Source organism: Eretmochelys imbricata, chromosome 1 (assembly GCF_965152235.1).
Source record: "Eretmochelys imbricata isolate rEreImb1 chromosome 1, rEreImb1.hap1, whole genome shotgun sequence".
Lineage (NCBI taxonomy): Eukaryota > Metazoa > Chordata > Testudines > Cheloniidae > Eretmochelys > Eretmochelys imbricata.
In genome coordinates this window covers 234,216,665-234,236,488 of record NC_135572.1, presented here as the reverse complement: position 1 = coordinate 234,236,488, position 19,824 = coordinate 234,216,665, and the positions used below count along the sequence as shown (strand labels likewise).

Sequence of the window (19,824 nt, the reverse complement as noted above, 5' to 3'; positions counted from 1 at the left end):
AGCAGTGGAACTGGGAGTTTATTGCCAGTGGTGGTAGTAATTTTGGAAGCACTAGTGTGAGAGGGCTGTGTGTGACTACGGGTGATTTAAGTACAGTGACATCTAACATTGACCAGAGCATGCTCAATAAGATATGCTTTATCTGGCACTGATGTCTTGGGTTTCCAGTGCTTCCAACATTGCTGCTACTTGCTGAGCTGAAGTGGTGGCAGCAATGGTGAGAAATCTGAGGCAAAAAAACCTAGCATAAAGCCAGGGTATGCTTTACCTCTGGATGGGGAACCTTCACCTCTACTGCTGCTAGAAGGGTTATGCACTGGTATTCACACTCCTCCCAACCTCAGTGGCCCGTCTTCAAACTTGTTGGTGGAGGAAATGAAAAAAGGAAAAGTCACAGTGCTCAAGGGAAAAAAAGACAGAAAATCAGAGAATCTGTAACCCCCATGACATACTCATCTTCCTACTGATTGCAGAAGACATAAATGTTCAAGATTTACACATACAACTGAATAGGAGAAAGGCAACAACAGCTACATCCCACTAATCAAAATCCTTCAATTAGGCTTGGCAGAATTTAATTTTTTTTTATAATTTCGATGGCTACTATCAATGTTTATTTTTAAGCATTTTTTTCTATTTTTATCAATTTAAATGTTCATAGCTGTGGGAAAATATGGGGTGGTCAGACAATGGGGGATCAGAAAATAATTATTTAATGACAGTAGGCATTGAGAGTCAAAAAGTTAAAGCTTTATAGTCATTTAAACACACGTTGTGAACATCACATGTTAAAAAATACAAGTAAATATCCTTACGTCAAACTCTAATAAGCTCTCAAGCAGCATTTTTATTATTTTGTCTACCTGTAAATTTCCATTATTACTGATGGAAATATTTTTGTCCGTTTCTGTGTGTATGGTGAAATCAATAAAAACAGAATCCATCCAAGCGTACCCTTAAGATAGGCTGCATGGTAGCAGGACTTTGCTTGAAGCAACAAATCTCCCTGCTGTAGCTCACCAAAGCTTATGCTCAAATAAATTGGTTAGTCTCTAAGGTGCCACAAGTACTCCTTTTCTTTTTGCAAATCTCCCTCTATTATATTTGGTGATGGAAACTTAATTGCACATTCCCTGAGTTTGGGTTTTTGTTTTACTTCCAATAATTTCATTTAAAATGACTATATGTCTCTTACAGACACATCTACATGTGGGGACTGTCCACAAATTATGTAACACCTTTTTGTGAGTTTCAAGACCTTTGTAATACTTTATAACACTGAGACAAACATTCTGTCATGCAAAATTAAGGACCCATCCATCCAATAATGCATTACGTAACGTATGGACAGCCCTTATGTACAGTTAGCTAGACCATGCCCACAGGTATCACACGTAGCTGCACATATACAGTCACACATGCGCACACACTCCCATGCACATCACACGTAGCTACACGCCTGCACAGACCGATACCTGCGCACACAGGCATCCCCACGGCTTGCATACAGCCTCACTGGATGTTTCCCTGAGCCTTGGGGCGTGCCAGGGTTCCGGCGGGTTTGAAAATCTGGCCTGGAGCTCCACGCTGGGCGGCTCCGGCTGAACTCAACCCCTGGCGCTCACCCCGACCTCCGCACCCCCGTACACGTGCCCGCCCGCATCTCTCGCACATCTCCGCAGCGGTCACACGCACACACAGCGGCCCCCGCCCCCGCGCGTGGGGCAGGCGGGGCCGTGTCCCCCCCGCGCCGCGCACAGCACCCCGGCCTGCCCACGCACGGCGGGCCGAGCGGCAGGGGGCGGAGCGGGGAAGAGGCGCACGATGGCGGCGGCCGGGCCCGAGGCGGCGCTGCGCGCTCTGGCCCCGCGGCTGGGACTCGCCGCCCGAGCGGAGCGGCTCTCCGAGGCCTCGTCGGCCCCCGGCCGCCTGGAGACCGTGCGGCGGCTGACGGGCCTGTTCCGGGAGGCGCGGCCCAGGTAGCGGGGAGGAGGGGCCCCGCGGGGGCCACGTGGGGCCTGGGGTGTGTGTGTGTGTGTGTGTGTGTGGGGGTCAGCGCGGCGCGGAGGTGGAGACGGGGTGTGGGCGGGGGGTCATGGCGGGGTGTACGTGTGTGGGTCGTGTGGGTGCGCGTGTGGTGGGGGTGTAAGGACGTGTGTGGACGTTTCGTTTACCGGTGGTATGGAGCTGTACTGGGGGGGGGCGTCGTCGTCGTAATGGGGGTGTGTGTGTGTGTGTACACGTGTATTGGGGTGTACGGCTCTGTGTGTACGTGTACTAAGGTGTGTGCAAGGAGGAGAGATGGAGTAGACCTTGGGCCTGTGCCTGGTTGGGGGTCTGTGTGTGTGTGTGTGTTGCATGTGGGGGGCTGGTCTGTTCCTGGCCACAGGGGTGTGAGGGGCTGGGGCAGATGTTGGGGCAGTGCAGTGTCTGTTTGAGCTCTCTGTGTGTAGGGGGACTGGGAGTAGTGGTGAGGCTGTAACGAGGCAGAGGGGTCCCTGCCTAATTTTCAAGATTAGTTTAAATTACATCCCTGCTCTTTTCAGGTAGCCGCAGGCTAGTGATAACCCTGTCAGTGATGTTTGGTTTCAGGACTTTCTTGTTCCCCATTGAAGGGGGTGCTTTGAAATCGTGTAACTTAAAAACCAAGTCTGCATGCCAGGCTATAAAGCTTACAACAGCTGTTGTAGTTCTTAAACTCTTGTCTTCATTGTGCCTTGCTTACCAGTGTCTGGGTGGGTCACAAGTGGGTCTGGGGAAAACAGGACCAGACATATACTGGTGCCCTCTTGCAGCCCTATCTTCTTTAATATTCTACAGCAGTCATGTGTTTCCTGGTCACTTGGAATGATCTGGGAAATGAAGATGGGCCTTTCCTTCTTTTGCTAGGCCCCTGGCTAATGAAGCAGACAGGTGGCCTGCGAGCCATCACTTACGGTTTGGGGTCTGATAGGTAAGGGAAATATAGTTTCCCCCTACCTGTACTCTCTGCTCTGTGCATAGATCCTGGGAATATCCCTGCTTCCATACCAGAGCATGGGGAGCAGGTGAGGGAGAGTACCCTTCTCTGCCTGCACTTGTCTCTGTTCCCTGCATGTGTCTCTGGTTCAGGGAGACATTAACAACTGCTTCTTTCTCCCCGGTGACTAGCTTCATTACTATTAGGCCTTGCCTAGGTGAGATTTTAGCCACTGGTGCAGACCACTACTGTCGACACAGCTTACACCAGAGCAGCACAGGTGTGAAATGGGTAAGCTGTAGCAGTGCAAATTGTCTGTGCTAGTGGTTTGCATCAGTTCTGCAACGTTAGTAGCTAAAATCCAAATGTAGACAGGGCCTTTGAGTGGGTGGCCAGGGCATGTTTGTTACAGTCCAGAATGATGGTATGCCAGTGCAAAGAAAGATTAGAAAATGAAACTGACAATTGTTGTAGAAATTAAACAAAGCTCTGCTGAAAGTAAACAAATGGGAAAAAGACATCTCTTCATTTTATTATCTTAAATGTTACACAAAGCATGTAGTTATTAAAGAAAACTCAGACAGAGTTGTGATTATTTTTATTATAGTTTTCATGTAATTGGACCCATATGAGCAGGTTGTTGCACTGATGTGGAGCTGCATTGCCTTCAGTGGCTCTGTTTAGGTGCAAGCGTTGACCCAGGTGGATGCAGTTACAGGATTAGGGGGAACACTAGCTTGTAACTCATATGTCGAAGATAAAACAAGGTAGGTTATTTGTATGTTTGTGTTAAAAATCTAACACATCTACATGTTGTTTTTTAAATTCATATTCTTGAGCCTATATGTTCAAATTCTACTTCCCCTAACCTGGGGTATGTCTATGTTTTGAGTGGGGGTGTACTTCCAAAGTGGAGGGAGCATATGCATGCTAGCTTGATATAAGTTAGCAAACTAAAAATAGTTAGGTTAGCTAGTCCTGCCCATTCACACCACAATGGCTACACTATTTTTAGTGTGCTAGTGGGATCAGAACTAGTGAGCTGGGAATTGTTTTCAGTTCAAATGTGAACATGCCCCATGTGGCATTGTGAGGTAGTGTATGTCTACAATTTATGTTTTTGTTTGTGTTTTTTTCAAGGCTAATATTGCTAGTTAAATCCTTCTTTAGTTTTTTATCTGTTCTTATGCTTAGGACACTGAAACAGGGCTCAAGATCCAGGTTTGATTCCCTGCTGTGTCACAGCTGCTTTGTGTGACCGTAGGCAACGTTCACAATTTGTCTCATTTGCCTGTGTTTAAATACTGCTGTTTGGGAACTTATTGAAGTAGGGCTGGACAAATAACAGCTTGTTTGGTTTGATGGCAATTCTGAAAAACTGAGAAAAACAATCATTTTGGGTCAAACAAAGCATTTCATTTTTTTGAGCATTTTTAAACAGTTTTGAATTTTTAAAATAAAATTGAAGGAGATTTAGAAAGTCATTGAACTAAAATCAAAATGTTTAGAAAATGTCAAAACAAAATATTTGGGTTTTTTTGCATGTTCTTTCATTTTTTCCCTAAATGACACATTTTGTGAATTTGAGTTAGTTTTGCCAAATTGTTCATTGTCAGCAAATCTGCATCTTTTGCTAGAAATATGTTTTAGACCGAAAACTTAGCCAAGGTATGCATCTAAGGATATGTATACACTAAAATGCGACAGTGATGCGGCTGTAGCGGTGCACCTGTGCCACTGTAGTGCTTCAGTGTAGATATTACCTACACTGACAGGATGGGTTTTCCCGTCGGCGTAGGTAATCTACCTCCCAAAAGGTGGTAACTTGGTCACCAGAAAAATTCTTCCATTGACCTAGCACTTTCTACACGGGGGTTAGATTGGTATAGCTACATCTCTCAGGGGTGTGGATTTTTCACACCTCTGAGAGAAGTAGCAATATTGATTGTAAACAAGGGCTAAGTGATTATACAAGGGGTATTGTAGTCAGGTGTCCTGCCACCAAAGTGTTATGCTCCCAGAGATCAGTAGTTGGGATCTTGAATCTGTCTAACTGCACTGTGGAGCTTGTGTAAATACTCACTGTACATAGATGTAAGTGTTCCTTTTGCAGTGTTCGCAGCTCAGCTCTTGTATGAGAACAGTCAATGATGTGTCTGTTCAAACTTCATCATCCAGCCAAGTTACTTGCAAAAAGCAGTCAAATACAAATGATTGAAGCTTAATAAAAGTTTTAAAGGAACTCTGTACACTTAGAATAGGCAAAACCTTAAATTTTGTGAAAGCAAGCTCTTCTAAAACCAAAGGCCAACAGTAGTGGTTTTACAATTAAAAAAAAAGAAATTCAGTGAGACTGTTAGGTTGTTAAACAAATAAACGTTACCTTGCTGTGTTTTAAATGCAAACATTGCAACACTAAGAACCAGAAAGTGAAAATAACTATAACCAAATTGATTGCATCAATACCTGAATGGGGAGGAAGAGAAGCTACCTTTATTTGCATTGATATGCTTAGGATGAGTCAAGAGGGTGCTAGCTGTTCTCCATTATGTATTACTTGTTTTGTAAGTGGTGTTGTCTTGTCTCTGGCCGAAGGCTGGGCTTCTAGATGTGAAGGAAAGGGGAATAGCTAGATGATAAACATTCTAACAACATTGGTTGGTTCAGGCTCTGGGTGGGGGACCAATGACTTCTTTTCACTCTGGGTGAGGATGAGCGCCTAATTTTCTGGGGTTTATTGGAGTGGTATAATAAATGCAACAACAGGTGGGGTTCTGGTTAGGGAATAGTCTGAATCAAAACCCTGGATGTGAACATCCTTCCCCCAAAATTCCATTGCCAAATTAAGAGGTCTGGATCTGAATTTTGTGACACGAGCGCATCTCTTTCTGCCCAAAGCTCATGTTTCTATGCTGCTTTACTTTTTCTCTGTTAATTGGGCCAGATCATAAGTCTTAGGCCATGTCTACAGTAGCACTTATGTTGGCAAAACTTTTGTCGCTCAGGGGTGTGAAAAAAATACTGCCATGAGCAATGTAAGTTTTGCCAGCATAAGCGCTCATGTGCACAATGCTATGTCAGCAGGAGATGATCTCTTGCCAACATAGCTACCACTGCTCATTGATGCTGGTTTTCTTATGTCAATGGGCTCTGTCCCGTTAGCATAACATGGCTACATGAGCAATCTTACAGCGGCACAGCTATATTGGTACAGTGGAGAAAAGTTTAAAAAGATGAATCCAAAAGGTTAAAAAAACAGGAAGCAAACGGGGAAGGAAAGTCCAATAGTTAGTGTATTAGCCTGAGACTTTAAAGACTCGGATTTAGTTCTCTGTTCTTCCCCAGACTTCCTGTGTGACCCTGGCCAAGTGAGTTACTCTTTGTACCTCAGTTTCCCAACTTTAAAAAAGGGGACAATAGCACTTACCTACATTACAGGGATGTTCTGAGAATAATGCATTAAATATTTTAAGGTGCTCAGATACTATGGTAATGGGACTGTACAAGTACCTAACAAATAAATAAGTGGAAGTAAAAAGAATCCAACAACGTGGTTTAAAAAATTAAGATTTAAACATTTTATTTAGGAGTTTTTGGGCCTTACTCATGCATTTTAAATATAGGATGTTGGCAATACCGCTAACTGCAGGGTGTGATCTTGTATGTTTACTTTTTTTTTTTAATATTCAGAAGCTTTTTCTAATAAGAAACAGCGAAATATAACTGTATACATTGATGATGACTTTCTGCTTTTGACTTACCAGATGATTGATTGTGCTTCGGATGAGAACATGGCTGCTGTAATCTGTGTTTTAACCTTCTGTTTGGGCTGCTGTAATTTCCTTTATTAGGGCTGCAATATACGAAGCATGACAACTCCAACTTGGGCGACTCTTTTTAAACAAGAGAAAATACAGAATAGACTAGGCTGAATCTCTATATGCTCCCCCTTCAATTTTGAATACAATTCAAGGTCCTGGTACTAATCTCTGAAGTCCCTTTTGGGATAGGGCATGCTTCTCCATCTGTGAGCTATCAAAACACTTGCACTCAATGGGAACACGGGAACTTGATTGCACTTTGTGTGAAACTGGCACACTCAGTGAGCAGCCCTTTATCAGTGGAGTGTTCTTGACTATGGATACTCTTACGGGAGCAAAGCAAAATGAGCCCAAACTAGACATTTCAGAGCATGGTGCAAACATCTCACAATAACAAAGGCAAAAGAGCAAATTAAATGAACACAGAAATTCTTCCATGTAAAAGGGGGCTAACCTAAGACTGGGAGAGCATGATCCTCTATATGGAAAATGTAATAAGTTTATCAGAAATGCATGAAGTTTTGGCGATGCTTAAAGGAGCATGGTAATTTAAATCATACTTCTGCCTGAAGTTTTTACTTACTAATATTACAAGTAGCATCAAAAATTAAGCTCTTTGAGGCAGGGACCATCTCTTTTTTCTGTTTGTACAGCACTTCGCACAATGAGATCCTGGTCCATAACTAGGGCTCCTAGGTGCTATGGTAATACAAATATTTAACAGATTACAGGAAACTATTTTTCTTCAAATTTACTTTGTACATTCCACAGCATTATGAGTATAGTCAATGTCACTGTTTTACTTGTATGTTTGTGGGCCTTTCACATGGCAACAGGAAAGAGGAAAAACTTTAGTTTACCCCACCAGCCAAAAAAATAAAAATAAAAAATTGTAAACCCACAAATGTTGGCCGGGGGGTTTAGGGGCAAGTGTAGTAGCAGGAACTCTTCTTAACAAGCTTCTTACAATTGACTTAAGCCTGCCCAACCATCCCATTCTGTTTAAAATAATTATGCACGTAATTGCTTGTATCTTTGTTTAGCAATATTTTCACTTAAGTACTTTTTAATCTGTGGAAAGAGCACTGCTTTGAGAGGGATGATGGTATTAATGTAAAGTCCTATCCTGGGAACCACATCTGGTTGTGTTCCTGGATCTGTTGCAGACTTGTTGTGTGACCTTAGGCACGTCGTTTATGGCATTTTTTTTTCTTCTGGAACTGGCAGGCACCCATAAAACTAATTGATCTCTTTGTGCTTCACTGCCGCATACATGGAATGAACTTCCCAATTTTGTTAATAGAGGGAAGATAAATCCATTCATGTGTTTCAAGTGCTCAGATTCTACAGTGAGGAGCAACATAGAAAAACCTATAAATATTGGCATTTAAAATAGTTTGTTGGAAACTGGCAGAATAATCAGACCTTCATATTTTACTAGAGTATATTATAAAAAATCATGATGTGCTACCTTTTTCTGAACAAATTTCTTAACTTTTCAGATTATCCTTTTTAACCAAAACGTCTTATTTCTGTTTGTAATATAGGCTATCACAATAGCTTGAATTTCATGATCCAGTGAACAGTTAAAATGGCTTTCTGAACAATTCCTGTGCTGTACAGCTGCAGTTTGCTAAACAGAATAAGCCTTTATATTTGTATTGAAAAGCCTTTTGTAATCGTTTTTATAATACGAGTTAGAGCACACTTTAACCCCCCCCCCCAAAAAAACCCTCAACAACTGTACTTAGAGCTTTTGCTTGTCTTTTATCAATTTAAAATAATTGACCAATGTCTATTAAAAAGGGGTGGCTCACGTTAGCTTCTGATTTTCTATATTTTGAAGTTAAGTCAGGAAAATTTACCAAACAGTTCCATGTGGTATTCCAACTCACAACATAGGTAAGAATAAAGGGAATTGCTAACAGACTATAAAAGTTTTTTATTTTTTGAGTAACTTAATTGGTGTACTGCTCTTAAACACTTGCGCTGTTAATGGTTCTGCATGGCATCTTGACTCAACAGAGCAAACGTGACTCTGAATAAGTTGGGTGCTCCTTTACCAGACACTGTCTCTTCAGTGTTGGGAAAAAAGTTCCTATGTATGTGTGGATGTATTTATTTATAGATTCTGTGGAACGTCAGTCTCCAAATTGTGTAATCTCCTGGCTTTTTGTGTGTGTAAATGGCAGTAGTTGCACTCTTGTCCTTGTCAGTGGGAGGCCTTAGTCAAATACATGTTTTTTTTCATATTTTAAAACCAAACAAAATAACTTATTATGCATCAAGTGAAACGCTTTCCTTCCTATCCTTTCTCATGACTGAGGGGCAAATTTTGCAGTGTTATATCCCTTAGTTACTTCTTTGTTAGTTTTTTACATCTGAAAATTCAATTAACAAACGTAACTGGCAACCAAAATATAAGATTGCAAAAGAAAGTGATTGTGGACAGGTTATTCATCTAGATGTATAGTACTGACTGTACTGTAAAATATTTTTTTTTGCAGCTATCTGTACTTGAGTTTCTTAACACTGATTGAGTGACTTTTTTATTCATGGTTTGGTTTATGGGGACATGACCATTTTTGGTGTAAGTGTGACAGAATTCATTATCCTGTATGGCTGGATATTTGATGGTGACATCAGGATTTCTTCCTGATCAAGCATTACGTTAATGAAACATAATCATCTCTTTATGTACCAGGATCATTGTCACCTGTGTTGATGAACATTTCTTCCCCATTTTTATCTCCTTTTGGCCCAGTATTTAGCTTGGAAGATATTTCGCTACTGCCGCTCTCAAGATGTAGCATTAAATGCTCCTGTGATCTCGTGTGCAATTTAAATCCGTCTAAGGGTCAAAGTGGCTGGATCCTGGTTTTCCATGTCAGCTGCATCTGGCTGGCAGTGTTGGAATGAGTTAAACTCTCTGTTCTTAAAGTGACACCATGCTGCACTTTTTTTTGTGTAGCAGAGTTTCATTGGAATTCATGCTGTATCAAATATGAATTACTGACTGGCTTTAATCTGTCATGTTCATCCCCTTTCTAAACATAAATTTTGAAAAAATAAATATGCCAACAGCTCTTTCTGGAAGCTTTTCACACATCTGTGTGTGACAGAGGACCTGGATGCTTGCTGCTTTTGTGAGAAATGTGCGTGTAAACTCCAGCATAACATTTTAGCATCAATTCTCTTCGTCTGCTTTAACTCTGTGAGAGTGGAATGGCCTGTACATAAGAGGAAACCTCCACTCATATAATTATAGTTCTAACTTTTTTTTAGACCCCACATCATGGCAAGATATTCCCAAGAGTTGCATAGTTTTTCTCCTGTTCTAGCAGTTTTTCTCCCTTTACACCAACCTGCACTCCTGGGAATGCAGTCAATCTTGAACTTGCTGCCTCTTCCTTCCATCTCTCTTATCATGTGAAGACCCTTGCTCCATAATAATCATTACAGTAATGCATAGAGGCCCCAACTGAGATAGGAGCCCCATTGTGCTGTGCATTGCACATGCACAGCGTACAACAGTTCTTGCCTTGGAGAGTTTACAAACTAAATAAAGATAGAAGGTGGGGAGAAAAAATATTTCCATTTTAGAGTCGAGGAATTGAGAGAGAGATTGTGACTTGCATTCACTCACCTAGGAAGTCTGTGGAAGAGGATGGAAATTGAGCCCAGATCCCTGAGCTCCATTCCAGTGTCTTAACCGCTAGACTTTTTGAGATTATGCTTTCCCTTTGCTCTTCATGTGAATGTGCAGTATTAGCTCCTTATAGAACTTGGTTTCATCAGAATAGGGCCTGATCCAAAGCCTATTGGCGCTAATGGAAAGCTTTTGAAAACATGGAGTTAAGGTTGCAACCACCTAATGGTGCTCGGTTTTCCTTGTGCCCTTCTTGAACGTGAGAGTTCAAATCCTTGAATTCACGTTTGGGAGGAGGAAAGCAGGGAATGCACACTTAAGTTACCACAGAAGATATCAGGGCAAGGGGTCATCCATTGACATTAAAAGGCACTAAATCAAAGCTGGTAAAAGAAAGTGATTATTTACAAAAAAGGATAATAACTGGTGGAACTTGCTGTTACAGGGTATGTACACCAATGGCGTAGTGAGATTCAAACATGTTTAAACATTTAATGGATTACCAGGGATCTAGATCTTCATGTTTCAGGATATAAACTTTCCACTAACACTCTGGGACTAGAAAAACTTCTCTCTGGGTGGGTTATTTTATTATGTAGTTTCTTGTTCCTTCCTCTAAAGCAGTGGTTTTCAACCTGAGGTCAGTAGACTCCTGGAGTTCTGCAGACTATGTCTAAGTCTTCCAAAGAGGTCTGCGCCTCCATTTGAAAATTTTTAGGGGTGTGCAAATGAAAAAAGGTTGAAGGCCACTGCTCTGAAACATCTGGTGCTGGACACAGTTGGTCTGAGTCAGTATGCTGATTCCTAATTCCTATGTTCCTAAATGATCTTGTGCATCTTTTGTGTATATAGCAATAGTGTATGTGGTTAGGATGACTTAGACTGCTTTTGGTCTGAGAGTTGTTACTTAGAGTTCCATGAAAACTAAGTCAATATATGGCCTGTACTCAGTAATGATTGCTGTTTGGTATGTTGAAAGGATGGTGAGAGGGGTGTGTGTGTGTGTGTGTGTGTGTGTGTGTGTGTCACTTAAGACTTATTCGACACTGTGCTGACTAAAATCTGTATTTTCCATGATGCACAAGGTTGCTGTGGGTTTGTTTTTTTTAGTCCTCATGATGAACTGGTATGCAGAATTATTTTAACTCTGCTAAGTACGTGCTTGGCATATCTTAAAATAAGGCCCTTGATTTCTGGGGAGGGCAAGGTTTTACAGGAATAGAGTTCACTTTATATAACTTACAAAATTAGAATGGACCTTTTGGATTTTTCTAATACTTAATAGTGAGTCAAAGATTTGGTGTGTCAGGACGGTTAAGTTTTCTTATTGCAGAAATATAGTATTATGTCAACTCTTCAATGTTACATTTTAAATGACCATGACTTGAATAATAAACTTCTTGAGAGATTTTCTTGTCTAGCCAATATTTCCCCACCCCATTTATAATCCTCCTTTGCTCACTGCAGTTATACTTTATTTCAGAGAAATGGCAGAAGAAAGTATCTTCCAGAGTCTCCTGAAAATCTTGACTAAAGCCTCAAGTGAAATGGAATTGACCTGCAAGGATTCCATGGAACTGACAACTCTAGACACATGTCTGCTGCTTATAGCCGAATGTTTCAGATGTCTACGGAATGCCTGTGTTCGGTGTGCCAGGAATCAAGATGTTATGAGGTATAGTTATGATCCTTATTAGCGTACACAAATTTTACAGAGTTTAAGTTGTTTTGGTGCTTATATAATCTTTTATTTTACCCTGCTGTGTTCTTGTTTGACTTGTAAGTATATTAACTGATATTTCCCACTTACCAGAATCCTTTAAGAAAATATTTAGATTAAAATAATTATAAAAATTCACATGTCAGCGTTAAGGTTGCTGGATTGTGATGAAAATATGCTATTCTTTGTCCTCTGAATAATGGAAGCTGATTATGTGATCAGTATAATATTTATGATGTTAACTATTAATTTTTTAGCTTCTAAGTGGATGGGTTTTGTAAATGATAGGGAATATATTCTTAGAAGTCAGCAACCTTAGCTGACTTTTGAAATGAAGGATGGTTTAATGTTCTTTTAAGACATGTAGGTTTACATCTTGCGTGTGACAAAATATATTCGATATATGCATATGCTATCTGGAGTAAATTGTACACTTCCACAAATTTTGACTGTTAGTCTAACATTAATGGATGTGACGAGCTGGATTCTGCCCGCAATTATGTAGACTCACCTCCATTTATTTCAGGTTGCATGGGTGTATTTCAAGCAGAGTTTAATTTTAATTTCTTAGTTTCAGTCATCCACTCTGGATTTGCAAAAAAACAGAGTAAAAATAAATGTTAAAGAGCTAGTAATACTCTGCTCTTATACTACTTCTCATTTTCAAAATGCTGTTAAAAATTTAGGTAGTTAAACAGTAATAGCTAGCCAGAAAATAGCCATATCAAGGTTGCTGGATTATGTGAAACTGTTGTTCAAAATCTCAAAGATTACTCTTTCTGGGACTTTTCAAACCTGACTTAATGAATTGCTGAGATACAGTATTCTATGTGAGATAGAAATTGGAATTTCTGTCCTATATTGGGGCAGAATAGCTGAAGTTAAATAACAGAACTCCATAAATACTATGATAGTGTTCAGATGAGGATGTTGCGTCCGTTAATCTTTTTTTTTAAAAGACTTGCATAACTGAAAAAGGCTGTGAATGGAATTTCCTGGTAATCGCAATAAATAAATGTTTAAATATGTTTTATATTGCTGCTTCCTCATTTTAAATGTTTCAGACTTTAGTGTTTACTTAGAATCCAAAATGAGGGTTGTATAATATTTTGTGGTTGCATCCTATGACAGCAAACTATTCAGACATTCTCAGACGACTGTAGTCTTCTTTTCACTCAGCAAAATGTTTAAAGGGTTATTGTTTTATTTCGCACCACAACAATTAAGCACAAATGCATCTAAAATTCAGAAACATTAAGAATTTGGGTGAAATTATTAGTCATTACTTTCCAGATTCTGAAAGAGGTAAATCATCTTAGATATTTATTTAAAGTAGTTAAAGAAAAAGTTTTAGTGTATTTAAAAATGAAGATTTATAAGTTTTATAAAAAACATACCATCTAACACGCAATTTACATAATTACAGTCTATTTGCTAGGGATCCAAATAAATGAATATAGCTGCAAAGATGAAATATTAGTCCTGAGGGAATAGTGTGCCACTGCGCGTGCGCAGAGTTCTGTGCTCTGTATGTGTGTGTGTGTGTATATATATGTATATATTTTTTGCTGAAAATAGTTTCTGCTGGAAAGTTGCTGCAGTTCTGCCTTTTTTCCCACCAGAGGGTGCTGTGGTGCTAAAACAGAGCCGCTGCTCCTGGCTAGCCTAGGGTGACAAGAAGTTCCAATAAAATCGGGACTGTCCCAATTTTTAGTTTTGTCCCGCTTCCCACCTGATGCATGGTCGGGATGCCATTTGTCCCAATATTGCAGCTTTGGCCACTCTGGCCACTTTTTTTGTGCTTCGGCAACTCCGCTCTGGCCGCTTTTCTTTTTGTTTTGTTTCCCCCATGTGTCCCGATATTTTGTCCATTTCATCTGTTCGCCCTAGGCTAGCCCCAGCTACGATAGGGAAGAGGGAGAACCTGCAGTGTCTTCTTCACAGTGCCTGTCAAGCCAGGTCAGAAGACAGACAGCATGGGGCTGCTGGAGGGTCACAGACAGGCTCATAAGGGCTAGTGACGGAGGACAGACTGGGGTGGGGGCTGAATGGGCTTGTAGATGCAAGGCCACAGGGGGGAGGGAGATGCAGGGTGACATGGAGACAGGAGTGGGGATGCAGGGCCGCTTTGGGGTGGCTGAGTAGGGGCATAGACACACATGGGGACGGGGTACAGGGACACATGGAGATGGGGGGGCTGGCTGAGAGAGTGTAAGGACACGGGGAAGGGGGATGGCTGAGTGGGAGCACAGAGATGGGGACAGAGGGGAGAGAGTGCAGGGACACATGAGGGTCAGGGAGGGGGCTGGCTGAGGGGGTGTAGGGCCACAGGGGGAAGGGTGCAGGGACCTATGGGGATGGGAGGGGCTAGGGGTCAGGCAGGGTCTGCATGGGGGAAGCTCTCTAAAAATCCCTCTCTGCCCCTTCCCCCCCCCCCCCCCAAAAAAAAAAAAAAAACCAACCCCAACCCTGTTCCATACTTTTCCCACCCATACCCAGCAACCCTCCAAGTTCACACCTAGGCTCCTTCCCAGCAATTACTTCCCTCTCCCTCAGCTCCTCTGTTACCCCTGATTGTCCCAAGCCTTTGCATTGCTTCTGAGGGGTGCGGGAAATATGGTTCTGTATTGTGGTTTAAATGAATTATTACTCAGTTTTGTATTAGTATGCCTAGTAAGGAATCTGATTGTCAAAACACATTTCCTGAATCTTTTTTGTTGTCTGTATTGTTAGAGACATACTTGCTGACAGGTATTCTGAAATAAATTACCAAAATAATTGAAACTGGTATGGTTATATTGTGTTGTTTTTGACAAAATATGCAGAATTTTGCAGAATTTTAAAATATTGTGTGTAGAATTTAAAATTTGTTGGTGCGGAATTTTTATTTTTTTTTGGCGCAGAGTAAAATTCCCCCAGGAGTAAAATCTACATAAGAAGCACACAGTTGTGTGATGGCATATTTTAAAAGCAAAAAAAGAAGAGGAAAGTGGTAGTATATATTTTCTGTAAATTTACTATGAGTTATAGAAGTGCAGCGTGGGAGTCCAAACTCAAAGTTGCTCTTAAAAAAATATTTTTACAGTGAATTTCTATACAGGTTGAAGATGTCAGTTAGCAGCACTTGGAAATGAAGTATTTCCTGTATCCCTGGAACAAGAATAGCAATGACAGTGCAAGTTTCTTCTTGTCAGCATACCTCAACCTAGATTGAGAAAAGCTGCCTCTTTTTCATCCTTCACAGAAAAGGGTGGAAAAATACCAAAAAACTCAATCGTTTCAAGTCAATCTGAAAAAATTTGGTCGATTCTTCTAAATGAAATTTCAATGCGTCCTTGATTTGACAACAAAAATTAAAAAATGGGTTTGGTTCAAATTGAACTGGATATTTTTTGTTGGCTTTTCCTCCCTTGAACCAAAAATTCCATTATTTGTTCAGTTCTGCTCACAATGCTGCCAGGACTGGTGGTGTCTCCTATGATGTGTATACCTAAGAGGACTATTGAATAGCTATCAATTTATGTTTAGTTTCTGTGTAGGAGCTAAGTATTTAATCTCTTGTTCAGTGAGTAAGAAGAAAGATGTTGCCTCCACTGGTTGCACCTCTGTGCCAGACTGATGATCGCCTCAACAGCCAATTAATGCGAGTTGATGCATTTTGTCAAGAAACTGAATTCTAATAGCCAAACTTGCTGTAGCTTGGCTACATGTGTAAAGGCACCTTTTGCATAGTAGGGATTATTCATAGAGGTCTATTTTGGCTTTGCCAGAAGCTCCATGTACACAGGCCGTGTGTGAGTGGCCTTCTGCTCCTTAAATACCCTGGGAGAAACTTGGGATGGGCCACAATGTGGCCCATAGTGATTTTTTTTAATTGCCGCAAAGGCACAGTTTGTTCAGGATTAAATGTCCCTTTAAATGTTCAGGAACTGTGGATGGAAGGAAAATGATCAGCTGAATTTGGTGTCAAGTTTGCAATATGCAGGGTTTAGAAATTTAAACCTTTTTGATGCTATTTAAAATCAAGCCAATACTTAGCTGAGGATTTTCAGGAAGGAATACTAAGGGTTTGAAACAAATAAGAGCCTTGGATGAAAGTATCTGGAGGCTGTCACTTCATTATTCCTAAGTCATTTTGTTCACTTGGCTCACTGCAAAGAAACTCATGTTTCATACATGTGGACTGCTCTTTGCTTTAAAGCTTAGTTAAAAGAGGACCAAGTTGTCACTGAAAACATCTGCAGAAATGACAACATTTTAAATGACAAAATTCAGCTTGGAGCTAAATTTACATATTCATAAATATTCCTGTGTGCACTGCTCACTGGAGAGAGTGGTGTGCTCCATGGGAGGTGGAGAGTTACTGGAACAAGTTCTTTGCCTCCAGGGTAACTTTTGATTATGGAACTGTTCGAATACTTTGACTCTAATAGTCTTTTCTGGCAAGCTCTGAGCTGGTTTTCTTCCATTCCTCCCTCTGAACTAGAGTTAGGATCCATGACCACCTGGAATTTTCCTTGCCCTTATTCCATGGTTTTGAATATTTCCTTATGAATTTGATTTGAGCCTTAATTTGATTTGAGCCATTTTTGTCTGGTATTTTAAAATCCTGATAGTTAATGGTAGTGCATAATATACTGGGGCATTGATGGCATATTTCATAACTACTTAAACTATCTGAAGTTTTACTTTATGAAAATATTTCCATTTAATTATAGAAATGCCCAACTAAATTCTAATGAATTTGGATTTTTGGAGTGCAAAGAGGGAAAAGACTGAATCTGGATTTAGTAAGGGTCATGTTATGTGACACATTATGATAAGTAAGCTGTTCCGATGGTAATGCTTTATGGTTCTATTCAGAGCTTTGAGGAGTACAAGTGGTGGACTGCTAAGGTAGTTGTCCCTGGTGGTTCAGAAGGGAAGGGGTACGTACGCAGTCAGATGAGCTCTTGTTGCTTTCCTTTTAGCCAATGGTGCATAGTGTAGATGGGTTTGTTTTTAAGGAAGGAGTTGAGGACACAGTGGGGTGGTCTGTTTCATTGTTCAGGAATGACCTATGGATTGGGACCTATGAGTGGAATGGGAAAAGATGTAATGTAGCATATACCTATACAAAAACGTAAATTATACATATTCAGTATTTAAAGGTAAATTACAACAAAAATAATAGTACAAGCAATTTATTCTTTAAAGATAAAATGTGAATTTATACGGTGCCTTTTCTTTGAACTGCATCTAGCCCAATGGTGTCCTGCTCCATAATAAGTAGGGATCCGAGGTGCTACAAATAGTAATCCTAGGTAATAAAAATAACTAGTAATAATGCTCCGTATTGTTTCAGTGATAGTGCAGTGACTATAGACAAATGAAGTAGCTATTGTGCATTGAAACCAGTTTACACACAGCCTGTGATATCCTTAGAACTTATTGAATGAGAGAATGTCAGCCATGGAACCGGGGTTATCCCTTAATGTGTTTGGAAAGTAATACAAAGTCTCTAATATCCACCTGGAGAGATTCCAGGGATTAACAGGGCAGACTGATCTGAAAGACAGCATCTCTAACACTCCATCCCAAATATGCACCTGCTGCACTGACCTCTACCCAGCATGCATTGGGTGGGTATAAAAACCCAAATCCTTGTGAGGGACATGAAACTGCAAACTTTTTGCTTAGAACTGAAAGTATGGTTATGCTAACAGTCTGGAATGAAGAGTTAACATTTTGTTTACAACTGTCAGAGACCCATGTCCTCCCCAATATGACTTTGCCTGTGGTGCATGATTCTGCATCCACTGAACTCAGGTGAGAGGCTTGAGTGAGATTAGGATCAGTCTGTGATGTTTTGTGATGTAACTCCATACAGTTTTTTTTTTCTCTTTTTTTCCTTAGGAGGTTTAAAATTAAACTCCCTCTTTGTTTTAACTATATAATAGGAATTTGGGTCTGACTGAAGTGTCTGTCCACTTGATCCAGTTGCTTCATGGATTAGAAGTTGAACAGGAATCGTTATTCGCTGGTAAGAGAGTATGCATTTTGGGTAATGTGCAACCTACAGTCTTTTGAAAATTATTATATTTTATTGCTTGGTGGCAGTTTTATAAATTGTAGCATTATGAAATCAACTTTTTACATTTTTCTATAAATAAGCTAAATGATTCTTCACTTGGAACTTGGCATGCTAACCTTCTTTCCTAATTCATACTTTTTTTTTTAAATTGACTAAGAATAGTATGTGTCTCGTGTGTATATACAATATAATATAGCTGGTGCTTTAAAAGTCACCTGAAGGAGTAAGGCACCCAAATCTGACTTTTCATTGAGAATTCGGTGTCTTAACTCCTTTGTGTCACCTGGAAAATACCAGCCCTCAACCCGTCTCATATACAGTGTTTTACTAGGTCCATAATATTTTTTCTCCATTGTTCCCTGGAGATTGTAAAGGGGAAGATGTATGGAAACGTCAAGGAAATTATTAGGGTATTTAAACTGGCAAAAATGAAAAATGCCTATGATGCCTCCACTCTAAATATCTTTTGCTGTCTTATTGTCTTTTGTTTGATTTGGTGTTATTTGTAGAAATGAGTATATATTCATTTTTCCTTCTCTGACATTCTAGAAAGAATTTGTTTCCTGGATTCAGATAAATTATGGGGCTGTGGCCTTTTTTTACATATATGTACCACTCTTTCTGGCCAGTCCAGGGTAGTATGTGCCAATAGCTGAACAATTGATTCAAGATCCATTCTTCCCTTACACTGGACATATAGAGAAGTATGTTGTTCAGAGAGAAGTCTCCTCTGTTGGCCCAGTGATCCTCCCTGGTTCATGTCCACTTGAGTTGCACACTACTTTTGCACTCCCCCAACTCAGTTTGCATTAAGTAAACTTCAGTAACTTGTCTTCTCCTACTGCTTTTCTGTGTATATATGAGTAGGGTCACCAACTCTGCCATTCGTGATGGTGAGGAAGGCTGGGAGAGAAAACAATTGGTTCTCAGCCTGCTTCTTTTTCTCCTTCTTCCCTTTGGAGGGATGGGTAGCTTTCTTGCCTCCTGTGATTGCTGTACCTCTCTCCTCTTGTGGAGGGAGTGGAATTAGTGCCACCAATGGTTTCTCTTCAAACACCTGCATTGGGTTGGAAAGGAGCAGTGGACCCCAGGCAACCGTTCCCACAAGACTACCATGATGTAAGGTCAATACAAATTATTTCAGTTCCCTGTTGGTGATTCCTTGCCCACTTCCACCACTGTTCTATCCCTTGCTGGGCTGGGGAAAGATTAGTGAGACTCTCAGGGATTCTGTGTGGAGGGAGCAGAACCAGAGCCCCCATTCTTGTGTGGAGTAGAGGAGGAGCTAGGGAGGGGAGAACCCTCCACAGAATGTGGAAGGGAGGCATTGGGAGAACGTGGGAGATGAACCTCCAACCATTTCATGGAGCCAGGGAGAGAGCCAGGGAATACTCCATTCCACACCCGACCACTTCACAGGCCATGGAGCGAAGAGCAGAACTGGGGGAAGGTGGAGTGGGACATGAAACAGTGGGAGACAAAACCTGATAGGGCAGGACAGAGGTCCATAGACCTGTCCAAGGTAGTAGAGAGCGATAAGACCAAAGAGTTGATCCCTGGGAAAGCACTTTTCACCTAAAACCCCTTCAGAGGAACAGGGAG

At 40.8% G+C, this 19,824-nt stretch overlaps 1 protein-coding gene across 9 annotated transcripts in view; it reads left to right on the top strand.

Annotated features, from left to right (window-relative positions):
* The first annotated feature begins 1,772 nt into the window (after window positions 1-1,772).
* The window catches only part of ATXN10 (ataxin 10), a 149,026-nt gene continuing 130,974 nt past the window's right edge, over window positions 1,773-19,824 (top strand). For 7 of the 9 annotated variants that reach the window (XR_013347030.1, XR_013347024.1, XR_013347025.1 and 4 more), the window contains exons 1-3: window positions 1,773-1,979; window positions 11,913-12,104; window positions 18,089-18,171. Coding sequence is in view for 5 of the 9 variants with exons in the window: in XM_077825499.1 (XP_077681625.1) it covers window positions 1,825-1,979; window positions 11,913-12,104; window positions 18,089-18,171 (430 nt within the window). In the remaining 4 variants the exon portion in view is untranslated. The remainder of the gene's footprint in view (window positions 1,980-11,912; window positions 12,105-18,088; window positions 18,172-19,824) is intronic. The other 2 variants (XM_077825509.1, XM_077825486.1) reach the window with 2 other exon arrangements.